This window comes from Fusarium oxysporum, chromosome 7 (assembly GCF_000149955.1).
Source record: "Fusarium oxysporum f. sp. lycopersici 4287 chromosome 7, whole genome shotgun sequence".
NCBI classification, from domain to species: domain Eukaryota; kingdom Fungi; phylum Ascomycota; class Sordariomycetes; order Hypocreales; family Nectriaceae; genus Fusarium; species Fusarium oxysporum.
Window position 1 is genome coordinate 3,644,681 of NC_030992.1, and position 18,703 is coordinate 3,663,383.

Consider the following 18,703-nt stretch of genomic DNA (forward strand, 5'->3'; position numbering starts at 1 on the left):
TTTTACTAGCCTGGTGAAGGCTCTGTTGATCCATCATCTGCCTTTTGTTACTGATACATTTTTCTTATGCTGCGGTAAAGTTTGTCAAAGAATTTATACCGTGTATAAAGACGGGGGGGCACAGAAGATGGCTTCAGACTTTCGGCTGGTTACGCATAACTCTATTCAACACTGTAATTACTATTCTCTCATCGTCGATAGTTTCTACCAAATAGCATGATCAATGGATACCTTTAAACTACTCGGAGCTTGTGACTCATGTCGTCTCAGCCACTTACAACTAATCTGTGGCTGTGCGCCTATCAGCTCGGTTGCCCCAGCCCCACCCTAACATCCCACACTGAATGAATTTTGTTTTTGGAAGGAACAACCCCGCCCACTGACTTGAGCCAGGCCAGCCCAACAGACAAGTTTCAGTGTCAAAGAATTTGCCCAGCATGTCTCGATTTTTCCGCGGCGGCGACGACAGCTCTAGCGACAGCTCCAGCGACGAGGAGGAGCTCTACTCCGAGGAGGAGGAAGAGGAGGAGCAGCAAGACTCCCAGGAGGATTCTTCCGAGGCCGACAGCGACGACTCGAGCAGCGACGACGAGGGCGGCCGAGGAATCAACAAGTTCTTGAAGGACGCATCCTCCGATAGCGAAGACAGCGACGATGAAGTACGAGCCAAAGTCAAGTCCGCCAAGGACAAGCGCCTGGATGAGTTAGAATCATCTATCAAGCAAATCGAGAACGGTCAAAAGAACGGCGACTGGACACTCATCTCTGCCGGTACGAGAAACACTGTCGAGTTTTTTTTTTCTTGCCGATTATTTGGTCCAAAATACTAATAGGAATATTCAGAATATGAGAAGCTCAACCGTCAGGTCGCCAAGCTGCCTGGCAGCCGACCCCCCAAGCCTTACATCCGTATCCTCGCCGAGCTCGAGGACTTCATGAACGAGTCCCTCGCCAAGCAGAAGGTCACCCCCAAGAAGATGAACGCCATCCAAGCCCGATCTCTCAACGCCGTCAAGCAAAAGGTCAAGAAGACCAACAAGGAATACCAGACCCAGATCGATGCTTACCGAGCGGACAAGGATGGCTTCATGGAGTCCTCAGACAACGAGCCCGTTGCCCCTGCTCCCAAGCCCAAGAAGGTTTCTCTCCAGGTCGACGCTGCTCCTACCGAGGAGGGCGACGACGATGGTTTCGCTACTGTCGGCAAGGGTGGACGCACACTCCAGTACACCCCCGAGAGCATCTTCAAGCACCTGCGAACCATTATGGAGTCCCGAGGAAAGAAGAACACCGACCGAACAGAGCAGATCAAGACTATGGAGAAGCTCCACGAGATCGCCACCACCCCCTACCAAAAGATCCGTGTTCTCCTTACCCTGGTTTCTACTCGCTTCGATGTTGGCTCTGGTGGCGCTGCTGCCATGTCTGTTGAGCACTGGAAGGCTGCTGAGAAGGAGCTCTCAAGCCTTCTCCAAGTCCTCGAGGACAACCACGACTATGTCGTTGTCGAGAACGCTGAGGAGTGGGACGACGACGACAAGCCCCCTACCCTGCAGGAGGGTGAGAAGCACATCAAGGTCCCTGGCAGCATTGTCTCTTACATCGAGCGTCTTGATGACGAGCTCGTCCGCTCCCTCCAGAGCATTGACCCTCATACTTCCGAGTACATCGAGCGATTGCAAGACGAGGGTGCTCTCTACAACATCATCTTCCGTGGCCTGCTCTACTATGAGTACCTCCGAAAGGATGACTCTCTTGAGATCCCCCAAGATAGCGTGAACCGAATCGTTATGCGCCGTTTGGAACACGTCTACTTCAAGGTAATTTCCCAGCCTTTCCTTCTACCTGTTTTCGCATTAACTAATATTTCTTCAGCCCGCCCAAGTTGTCAAGACCTTCGAGGAGAACTGCTGGAAGGTTGTTGGCGAGACCGTCGAGTCTGTCATCACCCCCCGCGACCAAGCTCAGAACGCTGGCAACCTCGTCAATGTTCTTTGCAACTACCTGTTCAGCAACAGCGACGGTATTATCCGTGCCCGAGCCATGCTGTGCCAGGTTTACTTCCTCGCCCTCCACGGCGAGTACTACAAGGCCCGTGATATGATGTTGATGTCCCATCTTCAGGAGAACATCCCCAACTTCGATGTGCAGAGCCAAATTCTTTACAACCGTACTCTGGTGCAAGTTGGTCTTTGTGCTTTCCGCAAGGGTCTTGTTTACGAGGCCCAGAACACTCTCCAGGAGATCTGCGGCAGTGGTCGCCAGAAGGAGTTGCTCGCTCAGGGTGTCATGATGCAGCGATACAACCAAGTGTCTCCTGAGCAGGAGCGACTTGAGAAGCAGCGACAACTGCCCTTCCACATGCACATCAACCTCGAACTCCTCGAGTGTGTGTACTTGACATGCAGCATGCTCCTCGAGATCCCTCTGCTGGCCCAGACTGGTTCATCTCCTGATGTCAAGAAGCGAGTGATCAGCAAGACCTACCGCCGTATGTTGGAGTACCATGAGAGACAAATCTTCACTGGTCCTCCTGAGAACACCCGCGACCACGTGATGCAAGCGTCCAAGGCCTTGGCTGCCGGTGAGTGGAAGAAGTCGATTGACTTCATCCACAGCATCAAGATCTGGGACTTGATGCCTAGCGCTGAGGAGATCAAGACCATGCTCTCCAAGCAGATCCAGGAGGAGGGTCTGCGAACCTACCTCTTCACCTACGCCCCCTTCTACGACACCCTCTCCATCGAGACCCTCAGCACCATGTTCGAGCTTGACTCGACCAAGGTTGCGGCAGTGATCAGCAAGATGATCAGCCACGAGGAGCTCGCTGCCTCTCTGGACCAAGTCACATCCACCGTCATCTTCCGCAAGGGTGTCGAGCTCAGCCGTCTCCAATCGCTTGCTCTCGCCCTATCAGACAAGGCCAGCGCGCTCATCGAGAGCAACGAGCGAACTCTGGAGCAAAAGACACAGGGAACTTCAAACGCATTCGAGCGACAAGGAGGCCGAGGCCGAGGAGGACAGAGACGGGGTGGGGGACAGGGCCGAGGAGGAGCGCGAGCAGGTGGCAACACGCAGCGACAAGCTGGTGGAACACAGTTCACAGGTGGTGCGCTGGGAGCGGCTGTCCGGGGTTAGGAATTGGGGAATGAACGAGATGAGGCGTCTTAGTCGTTTGCATTTTGCATGGGATGGTTTCTTTTAATGAAAAGGGGCGAAGATGCGGAAGCACTCGCTACGTGTCACTAGGTCGAAACGGAATATGGATACATAGAACTCGTCAACATTGCTTGTGCTGGTGCTGGTGCTATGCTGTGAGATGAGATGAGATGAGATGAGATGAGATGAGATGAGATGAGATGAGATGAGAGATGACAGGAAGAGTAGATTAAAAGTCTTTACTGTAACGAACGAATCCATGAGATGAAAGTTATTTGAGCTGCACAACCGACTTGTATGTGCTGTGTCAGGGTCTATAGATAGTGAAGATATGAAGTTGGGGTGCTTGCACATTAGATCATTGTACACCAAATTGGCCACCGACCATGAAGAGATAGAGACAAGATATAATATGCCCTATAAATAATACTCTAGTTCCACCTCCGAAGCTAACGACTCTTACCTGGAGTTTCGGACTTTCGAGGTTGAGCGAAGCGCGCAGTTCAACGAGAGACGGACGGGATGACTAAGTTGGCGCGCGGATCAAGACCGATTCCATCAGTCAGCGATTTCCAATCTCGTCGACTTTTTCCCTTGCGGATATGGACGGCCTGTGAGTGGTCCAAAGTGTTCCCAATCTGGAGACATCATGAGGTAGACTCTTCTGTTTTTGTATATTTTAGTGAGATTTTCCATGTCTCTGTCCTTTTTTCCCCTAATATTCTTTTGTCAATAATGAGAGCCATTTGGCGGTTGCAACACTGTAAAAACGTTATACCTTTAAACAAGATCAGTTCTCAGACGTTGCCACTTGGGCTGTTTTCGTTTCGGGTGGCTACATGCGCGAAATCTCATATTTCGACTGCTTCTTTCGTATCTCCAAGTAAACACCGGCAAACAGTCATGTCTGAATCAAAACCTCAAGAAGAGGCAAAGCCTGTGGAGAATGCTGAGACAAAGACGGAGGAGGAGTTACCACCGCTGTCTGATCATGAGTTTAAGATCTATAACCGGGCGGCCGACCACATGGAATATTTTGTAAGTCTCACTTCCATATGTAATAGAAGCCATTCTTTATCTAATGTACTGTACTTCAGCACAACAACTTTCGAAGATCATGGAACCTCCTATGGAATGCCTGTACCAACAACCGTCGACCCCAAGGCATGTCACTAAAGCAGTTTATCATGGAAGGTCTCCAATTCGCTGAGCATCTCACCATGCACCACAACATCGAGGAGACATACATCTTCCCCGTGCTAGCTAAGAAGATGCCCGAGTTCCGAGGAGGGCGCGCCGAACTTCTTCGCCAGCACAAGCAGATCCATGCAGGTCTGGATCACTTCGAGGAATACCTCAAGAAATGCAGGACGGGAGACGAGGAGTTCGAACTCAGTGTGCTCAAGACAAAGATGGAGACTTGGGGCGAGGTGCTGTGGAAGCATCTGGACCAAGAGGTTGAGACGTTGGGGGCGAATAATATGAGGAAATACTGGACCAAGGAGGAGGTGATGAGATTACCCATGTGAAAGAGGCCTATGGCTTGTTATTTAGCTGTGCTGTTAATCCATGTACCTACATATAAAGAGCAGAATGTGCCATGTGTGAGGAGGGATTGGGGAGATACTTGATGCTGTTCGGGGATGTCTATGTAAATGGGATACGAAGACTTTGATGCTTGGCCCCTGAATTCAGGTCAAATATATTAATAACCATTCATTCAAATACTTAGCAACCTGAAAGCTGCCAACTTGAGAGTATTTCTTTTGTTAGTCGTATACACGCGCGCTTAGAGTGTGGATCCTACGATTTTCTGGGTGGGGATAATTGATATTCCACCCGTACACATCTCGAACCAATTTTCGAGCATCATCGTTATCGATCGACGCCCAGCGACAGGCAGGCAAGATGATGCGCCAAAGTATAAGACCCTTGCGGGCTTTCTCGGTATGAAATCTACGACCAAAACACTCTCAATTGGCTCGTCAGCTAACATCTGTGCCAGTCCGAGGTGTCATGGATTGCCCGCCGAACACAGGCCTCACTGTACGTCTTCCTCGCCGAATATCAACTCGCTACGACGATCGATTGCACGACCATAAATATTGACTGATTTAGGGCCAAGCCAGGAGATCTGATCCCGAACAAAGTAGAGGAGTCTCAACCAGAAAAAGGTCCTGAACCTCGATTCCCTCGCTCCATCCAAGCCCTACACCTCAAGCCTCTAAAGCGCGAGGCCGAGCACGGCATCCCCTCGTGCGATCTCCAGCTCCGATCCTACAGCGTCCAGCCCCTCGAATTCTTCTCCGACTTTGCCCTCCGCGCCGCCTACTACCTCGGCCTGCCCGCCTACGGCCCCGTGCCTCTCCCCCGCATCACAGAGCGCTGGACCGTCCCCCGAGACAACTTCATCTTCAAGAAGTCGCAGGAGAACTTTGAGCGAAAGACACTGCGACGCCTTATCCAGATCCGCGATGGGAACCCCGAGACGGTGCAGCTGTGGCTGGCGTACCTGCGCAAGCACCAGCTCTACGGCGTGGGAATGAAGGCCAACATGTGGGAGTTTAGCGAGCTGGGCGTTGGGAAGAAGATGGATGCGCTGCCGGAGGCGGAGAAGGGTGAGATTGATGCAAAGTGGTCGCATCTTGGACAGACAAAGACGATTGGCACGGTGGAAAAGGTTGAGGAGTTGCTTAACCAGCGGAGGTTCCGCGAAGCTGCTGGTCTTAGGGTTCCTCCTACAACGAGCGTGTGAGAGGGAGTTGAAGACATATGGAATGAGTTTGAAGTCCTCGTCTCTGGCCCTGAGAAGTAGCCGTCTTGTTTGGCATAGACAGAAGAAGGACTTTATGTGTACAATAGCCCATAGAAGGCTCCAATTTTGTAAAATCAACGCTTTGGAATGACAAAAGTAATCTCCCAATATTGAAGGGAGTGAAGCTTTTACTAAGTCATTTGTTTGTTGTCCCCATCGAGTTATCATATTATTTATGATGGTGCTTCCAAAATTCAGATTTGGTGATATGATTACCGCGGCCATCAGCGTCAACCAAGAAACAATTGCCCCACGACTCCAATTATAGTATTAAATAGTAATAACTGCTATAATCATTTCATCTCTTCATCTTTCGGTCGTTGCCGGCATTCTTGAGCTTTTTCACAACGCGAAGCAAGGCGCCCCGGTAGATGCATACACAATCTCGAACCACTCACGACTCAACCTCAGTCTCAATCTCGTCCTCACTTAGACTCTCTTGACCCACAGACTCAATTCCTCTCATTGAGCATCACATCAAACATGTTGAAATCAGCAATCACAAAACCTCGAGTGATTTTCTCGGGCATCCAACCAACGGGCATACCTCACCTAGGAAATTATGCAGGCGCACTTCGACAATGGGTTAAGCTACAAGAAAGCCATGCAGAAGACAGACTCATCTACTCTATCGTAGATCTCCACGCTATCACAACACCTCAGCCGGCGGATGTGCTAAGAAAGAGCAAGAGGGAGGCATTAGCTGCCTTGTTGGCCATCGGCATTGATCCTGAGAAAGTGACTTTGTTCTATCAGTCTTCTGTAAGATCTCTGTACACCTTTGATCATACAGTCACTAATATCGTGAGCAGGTGCCCGCTCATTCAGAACTCATGTGGATTCTCAGCTGTACAGCATCCGTTGGATATCTGTCAAGAATGACACAGTGGAAAGTCAGTGTATATGCCTAAAGATGTCAACGTCAATGCTAACTCTCATTCAGAGCAAACTCAACATAAGTGACAAGTCGAACATGAACGACAAAGCAGCCAGCAATCTCAAGCTCGGCCTGTTCTCATATCCCGTTCTTCAAGCTGCCGATATTCTTGTACACAGGTTCGTGGTGTACTCATTCCCAGCATAGCACAGGATAGGCTGACACTCATATCTGCAGAGCAACTCATGTTCCCGTTGGTGAAGATCAGAGACAACATCTTGAGTTTGCGCGAGAGTGTGTAACAAACTTCAACGCAGCTTATGGCAACCATCTAGTATCTCCCCAAACTACCACCTGTAAGTTCAAGCTCCCACCTTCTATCCTCTAGCCCAAACTGAAAAGTTGCGTATAGCCCCTGTCCAAAGAGTCATGTCTCTCCAGAAACCAACAGAGAAAATGTCAAAATCCAGCAAGTCACCCAAATCACGCATTGGCATCATCGATAGCCCCGAAGAGATCAAGGCCAAAATCCAAGCTGCAACAACAGACTCCATCCCAGGGATAAGTTATAACAGAGAAGAACGACCAGGAATCTCGAATCTGCTGGACATCATGGCCATTTTCGATCCCGAGGGGAGAAAGGCCCAAGAACTTGGAGAGCAGTACAATGATCTTTCACCGAAGCAGCTCAAGGAGATGGTTAGTGATGCCGTCATTGGTGGTTTAGATGGGATTAGGGACCGATATACTGAGCTGCTGAAAAAGGGGGATGGGTACCTTGATTCGATCGAGGCGATTGGCGCTGAAAAGGCACGCAAAAGTGCTGAGGAAACCATGCAGGTTGTCCGAGAGGCTGTTGGGCTATAAAAGAATTCCACGTAAATCATTTGTACATTAGACTTGCTGCTTTGAAAACTGTGGTTAGGAGACGACGAGCTGTGTCTTTTAAAAGAGATGATAGCGGGCTACTAATAGATCAACGCACCCAACTGATCACACCAAGATCGTTATGAAGTTAATATGAAGATCATTTTGTGAAGATTCATCTTTCCATATTATGATATGTATTTGCAGGATAAGCAATGTCCCCAAACTCTCATGCCCAAGGTATCTTCATGTGCTCATTTTGTTCTAACCATCCTAGTATTTGATCTAACTTGTCCTTCTATTGAATTATTTAACTCCTGTTCTATTCATGAGGCGTAAGCAAAATTTGAGCCTCGCGCCGACTGCCAAAAGTCTCTGACAACCTGATTTGTCGCCTTGGCTCCCCTAAGACTGTGATATTGTCAGTACTGTATAAAAGAATGAAATGGAGCTTGGATGGCAGTTGTGGAGGATATTCCAAGGCAGGGCGTTTTGAAAGAAGGGGGGATGCTGTACCTAATGATCTTCTTCAAGAACATCGATTTGTCCTGAGGGGTAACCTTTGTACTAGGAAAGGTCTCATGTGTGAGACCAGCCTCAAGCCAGCTCTTGGCCATGGGGTACCGAGATACCAGCTTCTTGAGGGGCTCGCTCAACTTGTCAAGCTCACTTCTGGAAGCATTGCCCCCAAGGTTTCTAGCAAGAGTCCGCGAGAGCAAAGGCCCCAGCATTTGCATAGCTTGCTGGGCAACATCATTAAGTTCTTGAGAATCATACTTAATGCTGACAAAGGTAGCCTGTTTGCCTGATGTTAGTTTTGGTGATGGCGCCCAACTGTCAACGGCCGATCTTACCCAGAACTCTGCTGCACTTGCTTTCGGGAGTGGCTCCTTTCCGTCCAATACCTGAAGGGTGAAGAGAAAGAAGAATTCGGCAGCGTCGGAAGGCTGGAGACGAAGTAAAGTAATGGGGCGCTTGTTTAAAAGGCGTGTTACGAAGTCAATGCCGTTTTGTGTAAGTTCGGTGTCTACCTCGTAGTCTATTGTAAAGTTGACGGTTAGCTGAGTACGGAACGTTGGGTCGCGGAACCTACTGGGTAGCTGTTTGAGCAATCCAATTACCCAGAGAAGCACAGAGTTTAACATGTCTTGCTGGTTGTCGAGTCCATCATGTTCAAGGGAGCTGACGAAAGAGCAAGCAGTCTTGACGAGCAGGCCAACTCTTGGTGTTTGAAGATTCTGGTTCGTCAAATACTGTGCAACGCTCTGTGGTGGCAGTACAAAGGGACCAGGTTCAGATTCTGAAAACCCACTGCGTAGGACACTGCAGATGAGCTCAACAACCTCACCGCTGGTGTTGAAGGCCTCTTGAATCTCGCTGATCATCGACATGATGTTTCCTTGGAGCTGAGCAAGATGAGGATCCACGGCTCGAGTGCTGGCCCTGCTACTCTCCAGATCAACTGATAGCTCGGCTGGGGCTTGGAGACCTTTCCCAATGCTGGCCAGGCATCTCAGAGACTTCAGTGCGGTGTGAAGGGCAGGACTCTCATCAGGGGCAGCATATGAGCAGGTGTAAACAGCACAGCATGGCATAGGGCTGCCGTCGTAGGATCTTAGAAGGTCCAGAGAACGCTGGACATCAGTCTGAACAAACTCGAGAAGGCGACCACACGCTGAATATTTCGGGTTTGAATCAGGCATCGCTTGAATGACTGATGCAATACCACCGACTACCTTCTCGCTAGCGCCGCAGTCAAGCCGTCTTCCGGATACTAGGCTCTGATACTCGTTGAGAAAGCTGTTGGCTTCTGTATGAAGATATCCGCGACAGGAACCGCATAACCTGTGAATGGACTTTGCTGCGGCGTTGGCCATTGCATGTTCTCCGACCACGCCAAAGATGAAGTTCAGCACGGGGTGTAGCTCAGAAACGTTGCGCTCGAAGTACTCTGTGTAGCGGGCAATCAGAGAGACGCACGTTTGCTGAACCTTAGGAGGAATCTCGGACTGGCCTGAACGCAAGATCGCGAACAGGGATGACTTAAAAACCACGGACAGCGCATCGTCACCTCTGTTTGTCTCGCTGATGCAATCGGCAAGTCCACCCAAACAAAAGGCCGCTGCTTCGAGCTGAGGCCACGACGAATCAGACAAAGCTTTCAGAACAAGGTCCGCAAAGGTAGACACGAGCTGTGGTCCTACCAATGTAAATACGGACTGAAGAAGATCGACTACATCCTTTCTTGCTTCATGGAAACTTATCCGTTCGTTCGAATCCCACGAGTGGAATTCTTCAGCAGGTGGGTATGTGATTTTCTGCCATGCATTCGAAACAGCTTGCAGAAGATGGGAACGAGCTCGGGGAACCCAGGTTCCAGTTGACTCCTCATCTGAATACGTTAGATCAGTCAAGGTCTCAGCATAAGTCAGCCAGAACTCGAGAGCTGGGACAAAGATCCTGTCTTCCTCAACAACATAACCTCGAGCAGCGAGTAGACCGCATAGATTTGAGAGCAGTTTCTGACTCCTGCTGTCATCGCTTTGCATGAATCTCTCAATCTTCGCCTCTCCAAAGGCCAACAGGAGCAAGCCGTATTGTAGAGAGTCAAACTCAAAGTCTCCTTGCACTAGTTTCTCATAGCGACCTTGAGACCAGGGGGAGTCAAAGAGTTGAGCAAGGTTGGCGAAATGGGTATCGCTCAGGAACATTAAACAGTTGGATAACAGATCTACCATTAGTTCGACTGATACACTGTAAAGTTCGTCGACTGTCAAGGAGGTGATTACTGCTGTGATCAAGGGTCCGATGGGTTCCGAGAGTCTTGTATCCTTGGACGATGACTTTTGAGCGAACCAAACCCACGACTGTATGTTTCGTTAGCGAAATACAGAATACAGGGCTGTGCTTGCCTACCTGTAGGCATCGAATTGCGTCTTCATGGGCTTCTTCAGTTGTCGTTTGCGGTGACATGCTGCGACTCATCAAAGCCACGGCATCGGAGCTATTCTCCAAGATGGAACCATAGATACCAATACTGCCACTATGTTAGCATGCGAACAGTCGACCATGAAGCGACGCGGAAGGTACATACTTTTGCACGGAGTTCAGGTTGATCTTGGCAACCTCATCGAAAACGTTCGTCAATACCCAAAGAGCAGCCTGTGCTTGTGATGGCTCCATGCGCTCCATAAGCGAAACCGTATCGGGTCCTTCATCGAGGGCATTTGGTAGACACGATTGGCCTGAGACTAAACAGAATATGAGATGTCGGATGAAACGACTCCATAATTGGTGAAAGTTGATGAAGAAAGTCGCAAGGGCTGATGCAAGTTTCCGGGCAACCAACGGCGAGCTTTGGCTGCGCAGCGTATCAAGGTAGTGATTTATCAATAATAGTAACAGCTCAGATGCATCTTCAGGTGAAAGGGATGAGCTACAGAGAGGATTAGTGAGAGGCCAGTAACAATAACAAAGACATGAATACCTCTCATTATTGAGTTTGATGACGATGGTGAGTGCGCCAAAGAACTTGACCTGTTGATCAGGCTTCTCCAATAAGATACGTGCAAGACCCCAAGCTTCAGGAGTCCCTTGAAGACGAGATAAGGTTGCTTGTGTCTGAGCAATCACTTCGGGAGGATTCGGTTGGTACAATGAGAGAATGAGCTACAGAGGCGAGAAAAGTTAGTCAATACGATGCGATTTGCTGCGCTTCACGACAGCAGAACTTCTCCTTTATTGATTCAAGCGTAGGAAAGAATGGCATTGATTATACATACTCTCTCAACTTCTGCTGGGTCTTCGGCCATTGTTGGAAGGATTGTGTAGGTCACTCAAACATGCGATCACTGGGCTCAAGAGGCATGCCCCGCCATAGAGTGAAGGCTGGTGGGGGTTGAAAAATGGCAGCCACAATGACCATGAAAGGAAGGAAAGCTACAAATATCTGTATCCTTAATTATTAGGCCAGTATCACAACATTCACCATACGGATAAATGAATACATCACTCAGACACGTATCATTGTTTGACAATATTATTATTTAATTACGTTTACGACGTTGCGCTACAACGTTCTTGTAGAAAGCTTTCTTTCCGCTGGTCTTTTGCTTCTGGATACCAGCGTACTTGTCGGTGAACTTATGACTGTCAAGATCCCGTGTGACCTCTTCGAGGAGGGTATTCTTCCTCTCCTTGCGCGTGAGTCTCGCGCTGAAGAACTCGGTCGGTCCGGCGATGATCTCGCCGACCTGGGAATATTCAGGAGCGCTCGCGCGGAGGTTCTTCTTCTGGTGCTTGGGGTCCAGGATGCCTCTCATGCGGAGGACTTGCCACTCTCGCTTGAACTCGGGGGTCATGTTCGTCTTGGGGAGATCGAACCACTCAGGGCCTGCGGTAGACTATTGCGAAACTTGTTAGCCATGTTTGTTCAACAGCGAGTGTCCTGCGTTGATGTGCTAAAGTGTTTGCGCGAGGTAAAAGTCAGAGTAACTATGATATAAAGAGATCACGTTGTCATGGTCCTTTGATCCAAAACGGATACTGTCCCATGTCACAAAAGGTTTGGGATAAATTTTCTTCATGCAAATGGCAAACGGAGTCGGCTTCGAGGGCAAGAGATTGGAGTTTGTTTTCTTACCTTTTCCTTGGCCTTGAGTCCCAATTGCGGTTGAGGTGGTGCTCGAACAGTCAGGCCATCTTTCTTGCTGCTGCTGTTGGAAGAGTTTTGCTGCTTGACATCTTTTGTTGTCGCGGCGTCGCCAGCGACTACAGCATTTGAGGTTGTGGAAGAGACGATAGCAGAAGCAGAGCCATCTTTCAGACGCTGCTCAGCCTTGCGCAGCAGCTCATCGACCTGATCATCTGAGATGTCTGTCATGGTCTGCTGTCGACCGAGAGGAAAAAGAGAAGAGAAGTAAAGGGAGCGAGAAACGAGCGCGTAGAAATAGTTCAGAGATGGCAGAAAAAATGTAGTGGAGACAGGCCAATAGCCCCACTCTGGCCGCTTTGCTCTACTCGTAAGAGTTCAGCCAGAAGGTCCCTCCCCAAGGTATCTATAAGGTCTACTGTAGTTTGACGCGAACCTTGAGCGACGTGAATCGTACGCGAAGCACAAACTATGTATAAAAGTAGAAGAGCGTCACAGCTTCTAACTAATATCTCTAGGTACAATATCCAAGTGAAGTACATGCCCAGTATCTGCGGCTGAATTTGTAGTTTCCTTACCTTAAAGATTGAAACCTGATCGATCTGCAGTACGTACTTCCTTGAGCGCGGTTGTAAACCTGTCCAATCAAGCCCTAGCGCAACCGGCTACGCCCTAAGCCTAATCTGGACTGCTTCCATTGTTTGCTGTTCCGTCATTGCTAACCACCAACACCACTATCAAGCAAAACAACACTGCTCTCAGCAGCTGCGTCAACCTTCTTCCTTCAATTACTTCAACCTCTTTTTTTTTTTTTTTTCCCTCACACATCCTCCCACAACATTCTATCATGGAGAACAACCCCAATCAAGCAGGCCGAACCAGGCCAGTTTATGACGCCTCTCAAGGCGGTCATTATGGTGCGAATCCTCCATCCTAACCCATCACGTCTTATGGCAACTCTAGGTTCTAATCTGATTGTACAGGTGCCAGCGCTTTGGTAATATCAAACCTCCTTGTTCTAGCTCATGACTTTCTATTGCAGACGTGACGCGACGCGATAGCTTCAACCTTTGTTGTAGACTTCGCGCTAATCACTTGTTTAGCTCGCGACCCAAGGTTTTGCGCCCAGTGAGCTTTACACCGGTCCTTGGGCAAATGTGAGCCAAAAAAGTTTCATAACATGTCATACCACTGCAATAATGATTACGCTAACTGAGTGATACTCTTCCAGGCGCATCAAGGCCTCACGGGCCAGTACAAGGACATCTTGACTACATACTGGCAACACACCATCTCCCACCTCGAAAACGACAACCACGACTACAAACTCCATCAGCTGCCGCTGGCGCGCATCAAGAAAGTTATGAAAGCCGATCCCGAGGTTAAGATGATATCTGCTGAGGCCCCGATCTTGTTCGCAAAGGGTTGCGAGATCTTCATTACGGAGTTGACCATGAGAGCATGGATTCACGCCGAGGAGAACAAGCGCCGTACTCTTCAGCGTTCCGACATCGCATCCGCTCTCGCAAAGTCCGATATGTTCGACTTTCTGATTGACATCGTCCCCCGGGAAGAAGCATCCAGTCATGCTAAGCGGACCCAGACCGCAGTTGCTCAACCGGTACCTGCTGGTCAGGCTCCAATGTCAGGACAACACACGATGACCCAGGCACCCAACCAAGCCCATCCAATGGGTGGTGATTACATGGCTGGGCATGGCCTCGCTCCCGATCAAGACTACCGCAATCAGCCCAACATGTATCCCGACCAATCAGTGCCTAACCCCCAGGCCGCCTACGGCCAGACCCAACCTCCCACCATGAATCCGTACGGCAACATGGGCGACATGTATCCCTACTCAGCCATGCCACCACAGCAGACAAACATGCCCAACGAGGAATTTGAGCAGTAGGACTCTTCTTCTTCCGAAAAACAGCCATCAAGTCCGATCAGCGAAACAAGATCACCACGAGTTGGTGAAAGAGAGGCGCAGTGAAGAGTTGGAGGAACATCGGGAGCGGTTATGATATGGATATAGGCGTGGAAGGAATACAAAGGTTCTCATTCTTAGCAACAATTCAGGCGCGACTACCCCAGGCATGATTTGATATGACATTACATACCCTTGTCTTCGTTCCCTTTTATGTGAAACTTTGAGGCCACCAGTGTGATCGCAGGGCCTTGGTTAGAACCCCGGAGGGCTGTCTGGGGGCCTTAGGGAGAAGGAAAACTTTTGGCATTAAATCGCGGTATTAAAGTAAACTGGTCCAAAAGGCTCACTAAGATATGCTAAACTTACACAAGTCATTTTATCACTTAGAATAGGGGTCCTAAGTTTTCTTGCCTCGCCTTGGGGGGTAAGGACGCGTCGTAGATCGTTACACCGCAATAGAGAAAGACTAGACATTGGAGAACGTTGTTCTGGCGTTGATACATTAGAAAGCCCCGTAGAAACCTATGCTGGTGCGATTCATGGTGATTTGCGTTCTGAGCGGGCTGTTTTCTTTCTTCTGGTGCCAGATGATACAAGCGAGACAGTAAAGTACTTCATGGATCTAAACAGACAGTATTTGGAGCTCATATTGCAGGCTTGATGAAGCCTTCTCCTTTTTGCTCACTAATGCAAGAGTCGTAGCAAACAACACCCATCATTTCCTATTGCTCTAGCTACTACTATTCCCGCTTCTTCATGCCCAAGAACTCCCAATGGTCTCATTATCGTTGCAGTGCTAAATCATGTTCGGTTTATGCCAAATCGTGAGGAAAAGTTGGCCAGCGGCGCGCTTCTAACGGGGCTCGCGGTGATGGGCGTCAACCTGCAGTTTGTTAGCAACATGAAAGACTGATGGCAATTTGATTTGACATACTTCTCCAATAACATTGGTCCATTGAGGGCATCTACACGTCCGTATTTCTTGTTGCGCGTAGAAATGTCAAAGAACTCATCCTGGTTATCCGTCTGAAGGAGAGCAATGGTCTGTGCCAGCTCATCCAAGTTCTCTCGAAGCATTTGACCGTTCTCTAGACTGCTGACGAACTGGACAAGATAATCTACGTCTTGTGCGAGAGCGGCTACGCCGTTGGGATTGATGTGCTTCACGTCAGGAGAGAGGGGAAGGGCCTGGAGTGGTGAGTATGAAGCACTTTGCGCGAGGATTAGTACATACCAGAATCTTTTCGGCTGTGTGGCTCAGAGCGTCAAAGTAAATAAGTTCCTTGATCTCTCGAGGTAAACCAAGAAGGGTTGAGTTCATAATGTTTGACAGGTACCGCGTCAAAGTTTGCATATAGTTGCTGGGTTCCTTTTCCACTGTCGATGCGGTCCTAAGACTAGTCAGACCTGCCACAAAGGATCAGTTCAAGAACGTACCATTCATACTCGGCTGTTTCAATCAGATCGTCGATCTTGGAGTTGACAAGCTCAAAGATGCGCTTCTCCGCGGTCTTCTTGTTGTTGCGGAACGAGTCAGTGGCTTTAAGCTTGACTGGGCCGCCGGCTGAAGTTGACGAGCGTGCACGAATGAGTAATTGCTCGAGCTCTTGACAGGCAATCTCAAAGTGCTCCAAGTTAATGAGAATTTGGACGATCTGGCCCAGGTATTGAGAGCTCAGACGCTCTACTAACGACTTGCAGACCTTTTCTGTAAGAAGTTCGTCAAGCGACTATCGAAGATGTAAGCATTGAGCCTCGGGTGAGAAAGGGGGTGTCGTGCCTTTTTGAGCGTTTCATCAATGACATTGGGATGTTGGAAGTGGTCATCCGAAAAGAAGTAGAACTGATTCAGGAAGTTCCGGATATCTATACAACATAAAGGATACATCTGTGAGAAGGGGAGTACGCATGGGTACCTGTTTTGTTAGCAGGAGTTGGTTCCAGTCAGGATGAGAGAACTTACGTGAGTTGATCCGTTGGCTTCTCTTGAGTGAACCAACTGACATTGACAACCTTTTCGTACTCTTCTGGTGTATTGATGGCCATTGGCATGTAGTCATCCGTAGACACTATCTGGTGGCTTGTCAGCAAATGGCAACGATAGGATTTGTGCAACACTCACCTCCTGGAAGTCTACGCTAAAACGCTTCTTCAATAGTTCGGCATACTTGTCGAACAGCTTCAGAAGGAAGTTGTCCAGCATTGTTACTGTATATCCCCAGCCCTGTATACGTTAGCAAGGCCATGGCAAATTGCGGTTGCCCGTCGAGCATCAAGGTTGTCGTACCTCCATTGTTTGAATGAAAAGAGCAATGATGGTCTTGATCTTAATCAAGGCCTCAGCATCCTCGATATCACTTAAAGCTTTTGAGGTGAGGTTTATCACAGCAGTACACATGGATTCCCACAGCTCTTCAACCTTTCCGCCATATTAGTACAAGCAACAAGATCGAAGACTGTCAAAAACTTACATCGTTCGCTGAGCGCAAATGTGGAACCCTTTGCATAGTCGCCTTTTCAATGATGGCAAATCCTGCTATTCCTTCCAGCAAACTGCTCAAAGATTGCTCGTCATCCGCCAAGAGTTCAATAAATCCAGGAAGTAATAAATCTTTTTGTTGACGTCGAGTCGCTCCATATTCTGACCTGAACTTCTCGAGCTGGCCCAGGGCCTCATGGATATGAAGCGCTTCGAGCAAAGGAGTGAAGTCGACTTGTAACTCCTCGTTATTCAACACATCGAAGTCTTCGTTTTCGTCGCTGACAAGCTCAATGGCAGAGTTGAGCTTGAAATTGGCCAAGAACGGATCATCTTCTATCCTCTTCTTTTGTCGAGTCCTCCTCATTTCAGTATGGTAGAATGCGACCTCACCCAAGAACTGGGATGTCTCTCGAATACGAAATAGCCAAGTATTTAAGTCCGTCATAACAGCTTCCGAAATCGCCTTCTGGGATGCGGGTATAGATTTTTGGATGACATCGGCCAGCCGATGTTGCGTAGAATAGCGATTTTGTATGATAGGTACGAGATGTTCATTTTGAAGATCGTCGAGGGATTTGAGAGCGGCATAGTAGTTCTTGCGACGGACTAGTTCGTGGGCATTATTGACGGCGCGGAGGATGGTAAGGGAGTCGTTCAGGGCGCTGGTCGCATCGGCGATGTTTTGCCTAACAGCAGAAGTGTTGACCAGTGCCTCCTTTTGTGTAGCCAACTTCTTCGTGCTTTCAGCAATTGATTCGTTCAGACTCAAGATCTCTTGCGTTAATGTCACTGTTTCCGCTCGGACGGTCTGAAGGTGATTAATGGAATCAAGGAACTCCTCGTGCCTGGTAAGACCGATGCGCTCGATTTCAGCTTCCCGCTCTTCGTAGTACCGACTTAAGCATTGAGTCAAAAGAGGTGTTCGGTTCGAGTGCGTGGCATCTTTAAGGACTGGTATCAACTGATCAAGGAACTCGGCATCGGAGGATGCGAGGATGACCTGTAGAGGTGGCAGGTTAGCGCATGTTTCTGTTGCAATCGTAGGGAGACGGGAGTTGTACATGCGGAACAGCGGACGCATAATCGTCCACAGCAGGCGGACGTCGCGGCATGCCTATAGCCTTGATACAGTTGAAGCTATTAGCGATGAGGGTATCGTCTTAATCGTCGCGTGTCGCAAGCTGCCTTGAAGCTCCCTCCCACTAAGACCAAGTGACGCTTAGGCTTCAGGATAAGATAAGATAAGGAGATCCAGAGCCACAACTGTCACTGCCACAGCGCATCACAAGCCCCGTTCCCATGTGCGTGGGCTTACTTAAGCCGACACTCCACTCAGAACTACATGGGATCAGGAGAGTGTATTCGCATATGTAGAAGCAGATAATCATCGAAGGAACATGTCTTATACTCATTGGAATATTACTAAAGTTTTACTGCATTTTTTGAAGTCTGTTATTATTGGTGAGAATCATGTATGAGGTTTGTTGAAAGAAGTGCTTGCTCTGTCTCCAAATCCAGCAGGAATTTAACTACTCAACACCAAAAACGCGGCTAGATCAGTTTTAAACAAAAGAAACAAGAAACAACACATATCTCTGTGTATTGTATCACAGTAAAGAATGCTTTTATTTTCTGAGAGAAGCGCAATGTTAACGGAGCTTCTGAAAGAGGGGGTCTAGGGTAAGAACCACATCGTGACGGAAGCAAGTTTGCCTACAATGTAAGAGACGAACTCTTCATTCGAGGTGTGCGAGTTGACCGACGGCCGAATTTATTTGCCATTTTTGCTTAAATAGTATGAAATTAGCAGATTGGGAACATGAGTATCGTATCAGTAGAGTATAGGCAAGCAAAAACGATAGCATGTGAGTGCAAATAAACAGGAATCTAAAGCAAGACATATGCCGAGTTTGCACACG

At 48.7% G+C, this 18,703-nt stretch overlaps 8 protein-coding genes across 12 annotated transcripts; 5 read left to right on the top strand and 3 right to left on the bottom strand.

The window, feature by feature from the left end:
* The first annotated feature begins 232 nt into the window (after positions 1–232).
* Positions 233–3,605, top strand: FOXG_10573 (eukaryotic translation initiation factor 3 subunit C). Of its 2 annotated transcripts, XM_018390001.1 has the most exons (3): positions 233–771; positions 844–1,820; positions 1,876–3,605. In XM_018390001.1, exons 1-3 carry the CDS (start codon positions 438–440, stop codon positions 3,136–3,138), a joined length of 2,574 nt encoding a protein of 857 aa, XP_018248373.1. In that variant the 5' UTR covers positions 233–437; the 3' UTR covers positions 3,139–3,605. The 2 variants fall into 2 exon arrangements, with proteins under 2 accessions (XP_018248373.1, XP_018248374.1); XM_018390002.1 differs by having other exon boundaries at positions 771–1,820.
* Positions 3,606–3,755: 150 nt separating this feature from the next.
* FOXG_10574 (uncharacterized protein) lies at positions 3,756–4,915 on the top strand. Its single transcript, XM_018390003.1, has 2 exons — positions 3,756–4,197; positions 4,257–4,915. Exons 1-2 carry the CDS (start codon positions 3,895–3,897, stop codon positions 4,686–4,688), a joined length of 735 nt encoding a protein of 244 aa, XP_018248375.1. The 5' UTR covers positions 3,756–3,894; the 3' UTR covers positions 4,689–4,915.
* Positions 4,916–4,999: 84 nt separating this feature from the next.
* FOXG_10575 (30S ribosomal protein S10, mitochondrial) lies at positions 5,000–6,137 on the top strand. Its single transcript, XM_018390004.1, has 3 exons — positions 5,000–5,106; positions 5,165–5,205; positions 5,278–6,137. Exons 1-3 carry the CDS (start codon positions 5,068–5,070, stop codon positions 5,912–5,914), a joined length of 717 nt encoding a protein of 238 aa, XP_018248376.1. The 5' UTR covers positions 5,000–5,067; the 3' UTR covers positions 5,915–6,137.
* Positions 6,138–6,299: 162 nt separating this feature from the next.
* FOXG_10576 (tryptophanyl-tRNA synthetase) lies at positions 6,300–7,925 on the top strand. The gene is made up of 5 exons (XM_018390005.1): positions 6,300–6,736; positions 6,787–6,867; positions 6,918–7,030; positions 7,089–7,207; positions 7,264–7,925. Exons 1-5 carry the CDS (start codon positions 6,458–6,460, stop codon positions 7,716–7,718), a joined length of 1,047 nt encoding a protein of 348 aa, XP_018248377.1. The 5' UTR covers positions 6,300–6,457; the 3' UTR covers positions 7,719–7,925.
* Positions 7,516–11,628, bottom strand: FOXG_10577 (uncharacterized protein). Of its 4 annotated transcripts, XM_018390008.1 has the most exons (8): positions 11,501–11,628; positions 11,206–11,387; positions 10,813–11,154; positions 10,635–10,755; positions 8,812–10,585; positions 8,573–8,757; positions 8,235–8,515; positions 7,516–8,129 (listed from the first exon to the last, which is right to left on the bottom strand). In XM_018390008.1, exons 1-8 carry the CDS (start codon positions 11,528–11,530, stop codon positions 8,045–8,047), a joined length of 3,000 nt encoding a protein of 999 aa, XP_018248380.1. In that variant the 5' UTR covers positions 11,531–11,628; the 3' UTR covers positions 7,516–8,044. The 4 variants fall into 4 exon arrangements, with proteins under 4 accessions (XP_018248380.1, XP_018248378.1, XP_018248379.1 ...); XM_018390006.1 differs by having other exon boundaries at positions 8,235–8,757; positions 11,501–11,610; XM_018390007.1 differs by having other exon boundaries at positions 8,573–10,585; positions 11,501–11,610.
* A 96-nt stretch (positions 11,629–11,724) lies between these two features.
* On the bottom strand, positions 11,725–12,730 carry FOXG_10578 (uncharacterized protein). Its single transcript, XM_018390010.1, has 2 exons — positions 12,361–12,730; positions 11,725–12,121 (listed from the first exon to the last, which is right to left on the bottom strand). Exons 1-2 carry the CDS (start codon positions 12,598–12,600, stop codon positions 11,765–11,767), a joined length of 597 nt encoding a protein of 198 aa, XP_018248382.1. The 5' UTR covers positions 12,601–12,730; the 3' UTR covers positions 11,725–11,764.
* A 365-nt stretch (positions 12,731–13,095) lies between these two features.
* Positions 13,096–14,815, top strand: FOXG_10579 (uncharacterized protein). Its single transcript, XM_018390011.1, has 4 exons — positions 13,096–13,286; positions 13,353–13,366; positions 13,473–13,526; positions 13,601–14,815. The coding sequence occupies exons 1-4, from the start codon at positions 13,217–13,219 to the stop codon at positions 14,279–14,281; spliced, it is 819 nt and encodes a 272-aa protein (XP_018248383.1). The 5' UTR covers positions 13,096–13,216; the 3' UTR covers positions 14,282–14,815.
* On the bottom strand, positions 14,776–18,024 carry FOXG_10580 (uncharacterized protein). The gene is made up of 10 exons (XM_018390012.1): positions 17,846–18,024; positions 16,774–17,784; positions 16,590–16,721; positions 16,425–16,526; positions 16,266–16,375; positions 16,083–16,218; positions 15,740–16,032; positions 15,537–15,693; positions 15,237–15,490; positions 14,776–15,185 (listed from the first exon to the last, which is right to left on the bottom strand). The coding sequence occupies exons 1-10, from the start codon at positions 17,894–17,896 to the stop codon at positions 15,104–15,106; spliced, it is 2,328 nt and encodes a 775-aa protein (XP_018248384.1). The 5' UTR covers positions 17,897–18,024; the 3' UTR covers positions 14,776–15,103.
* Positions 18,025–18,703: the final 679 nt, after the last annotated feature.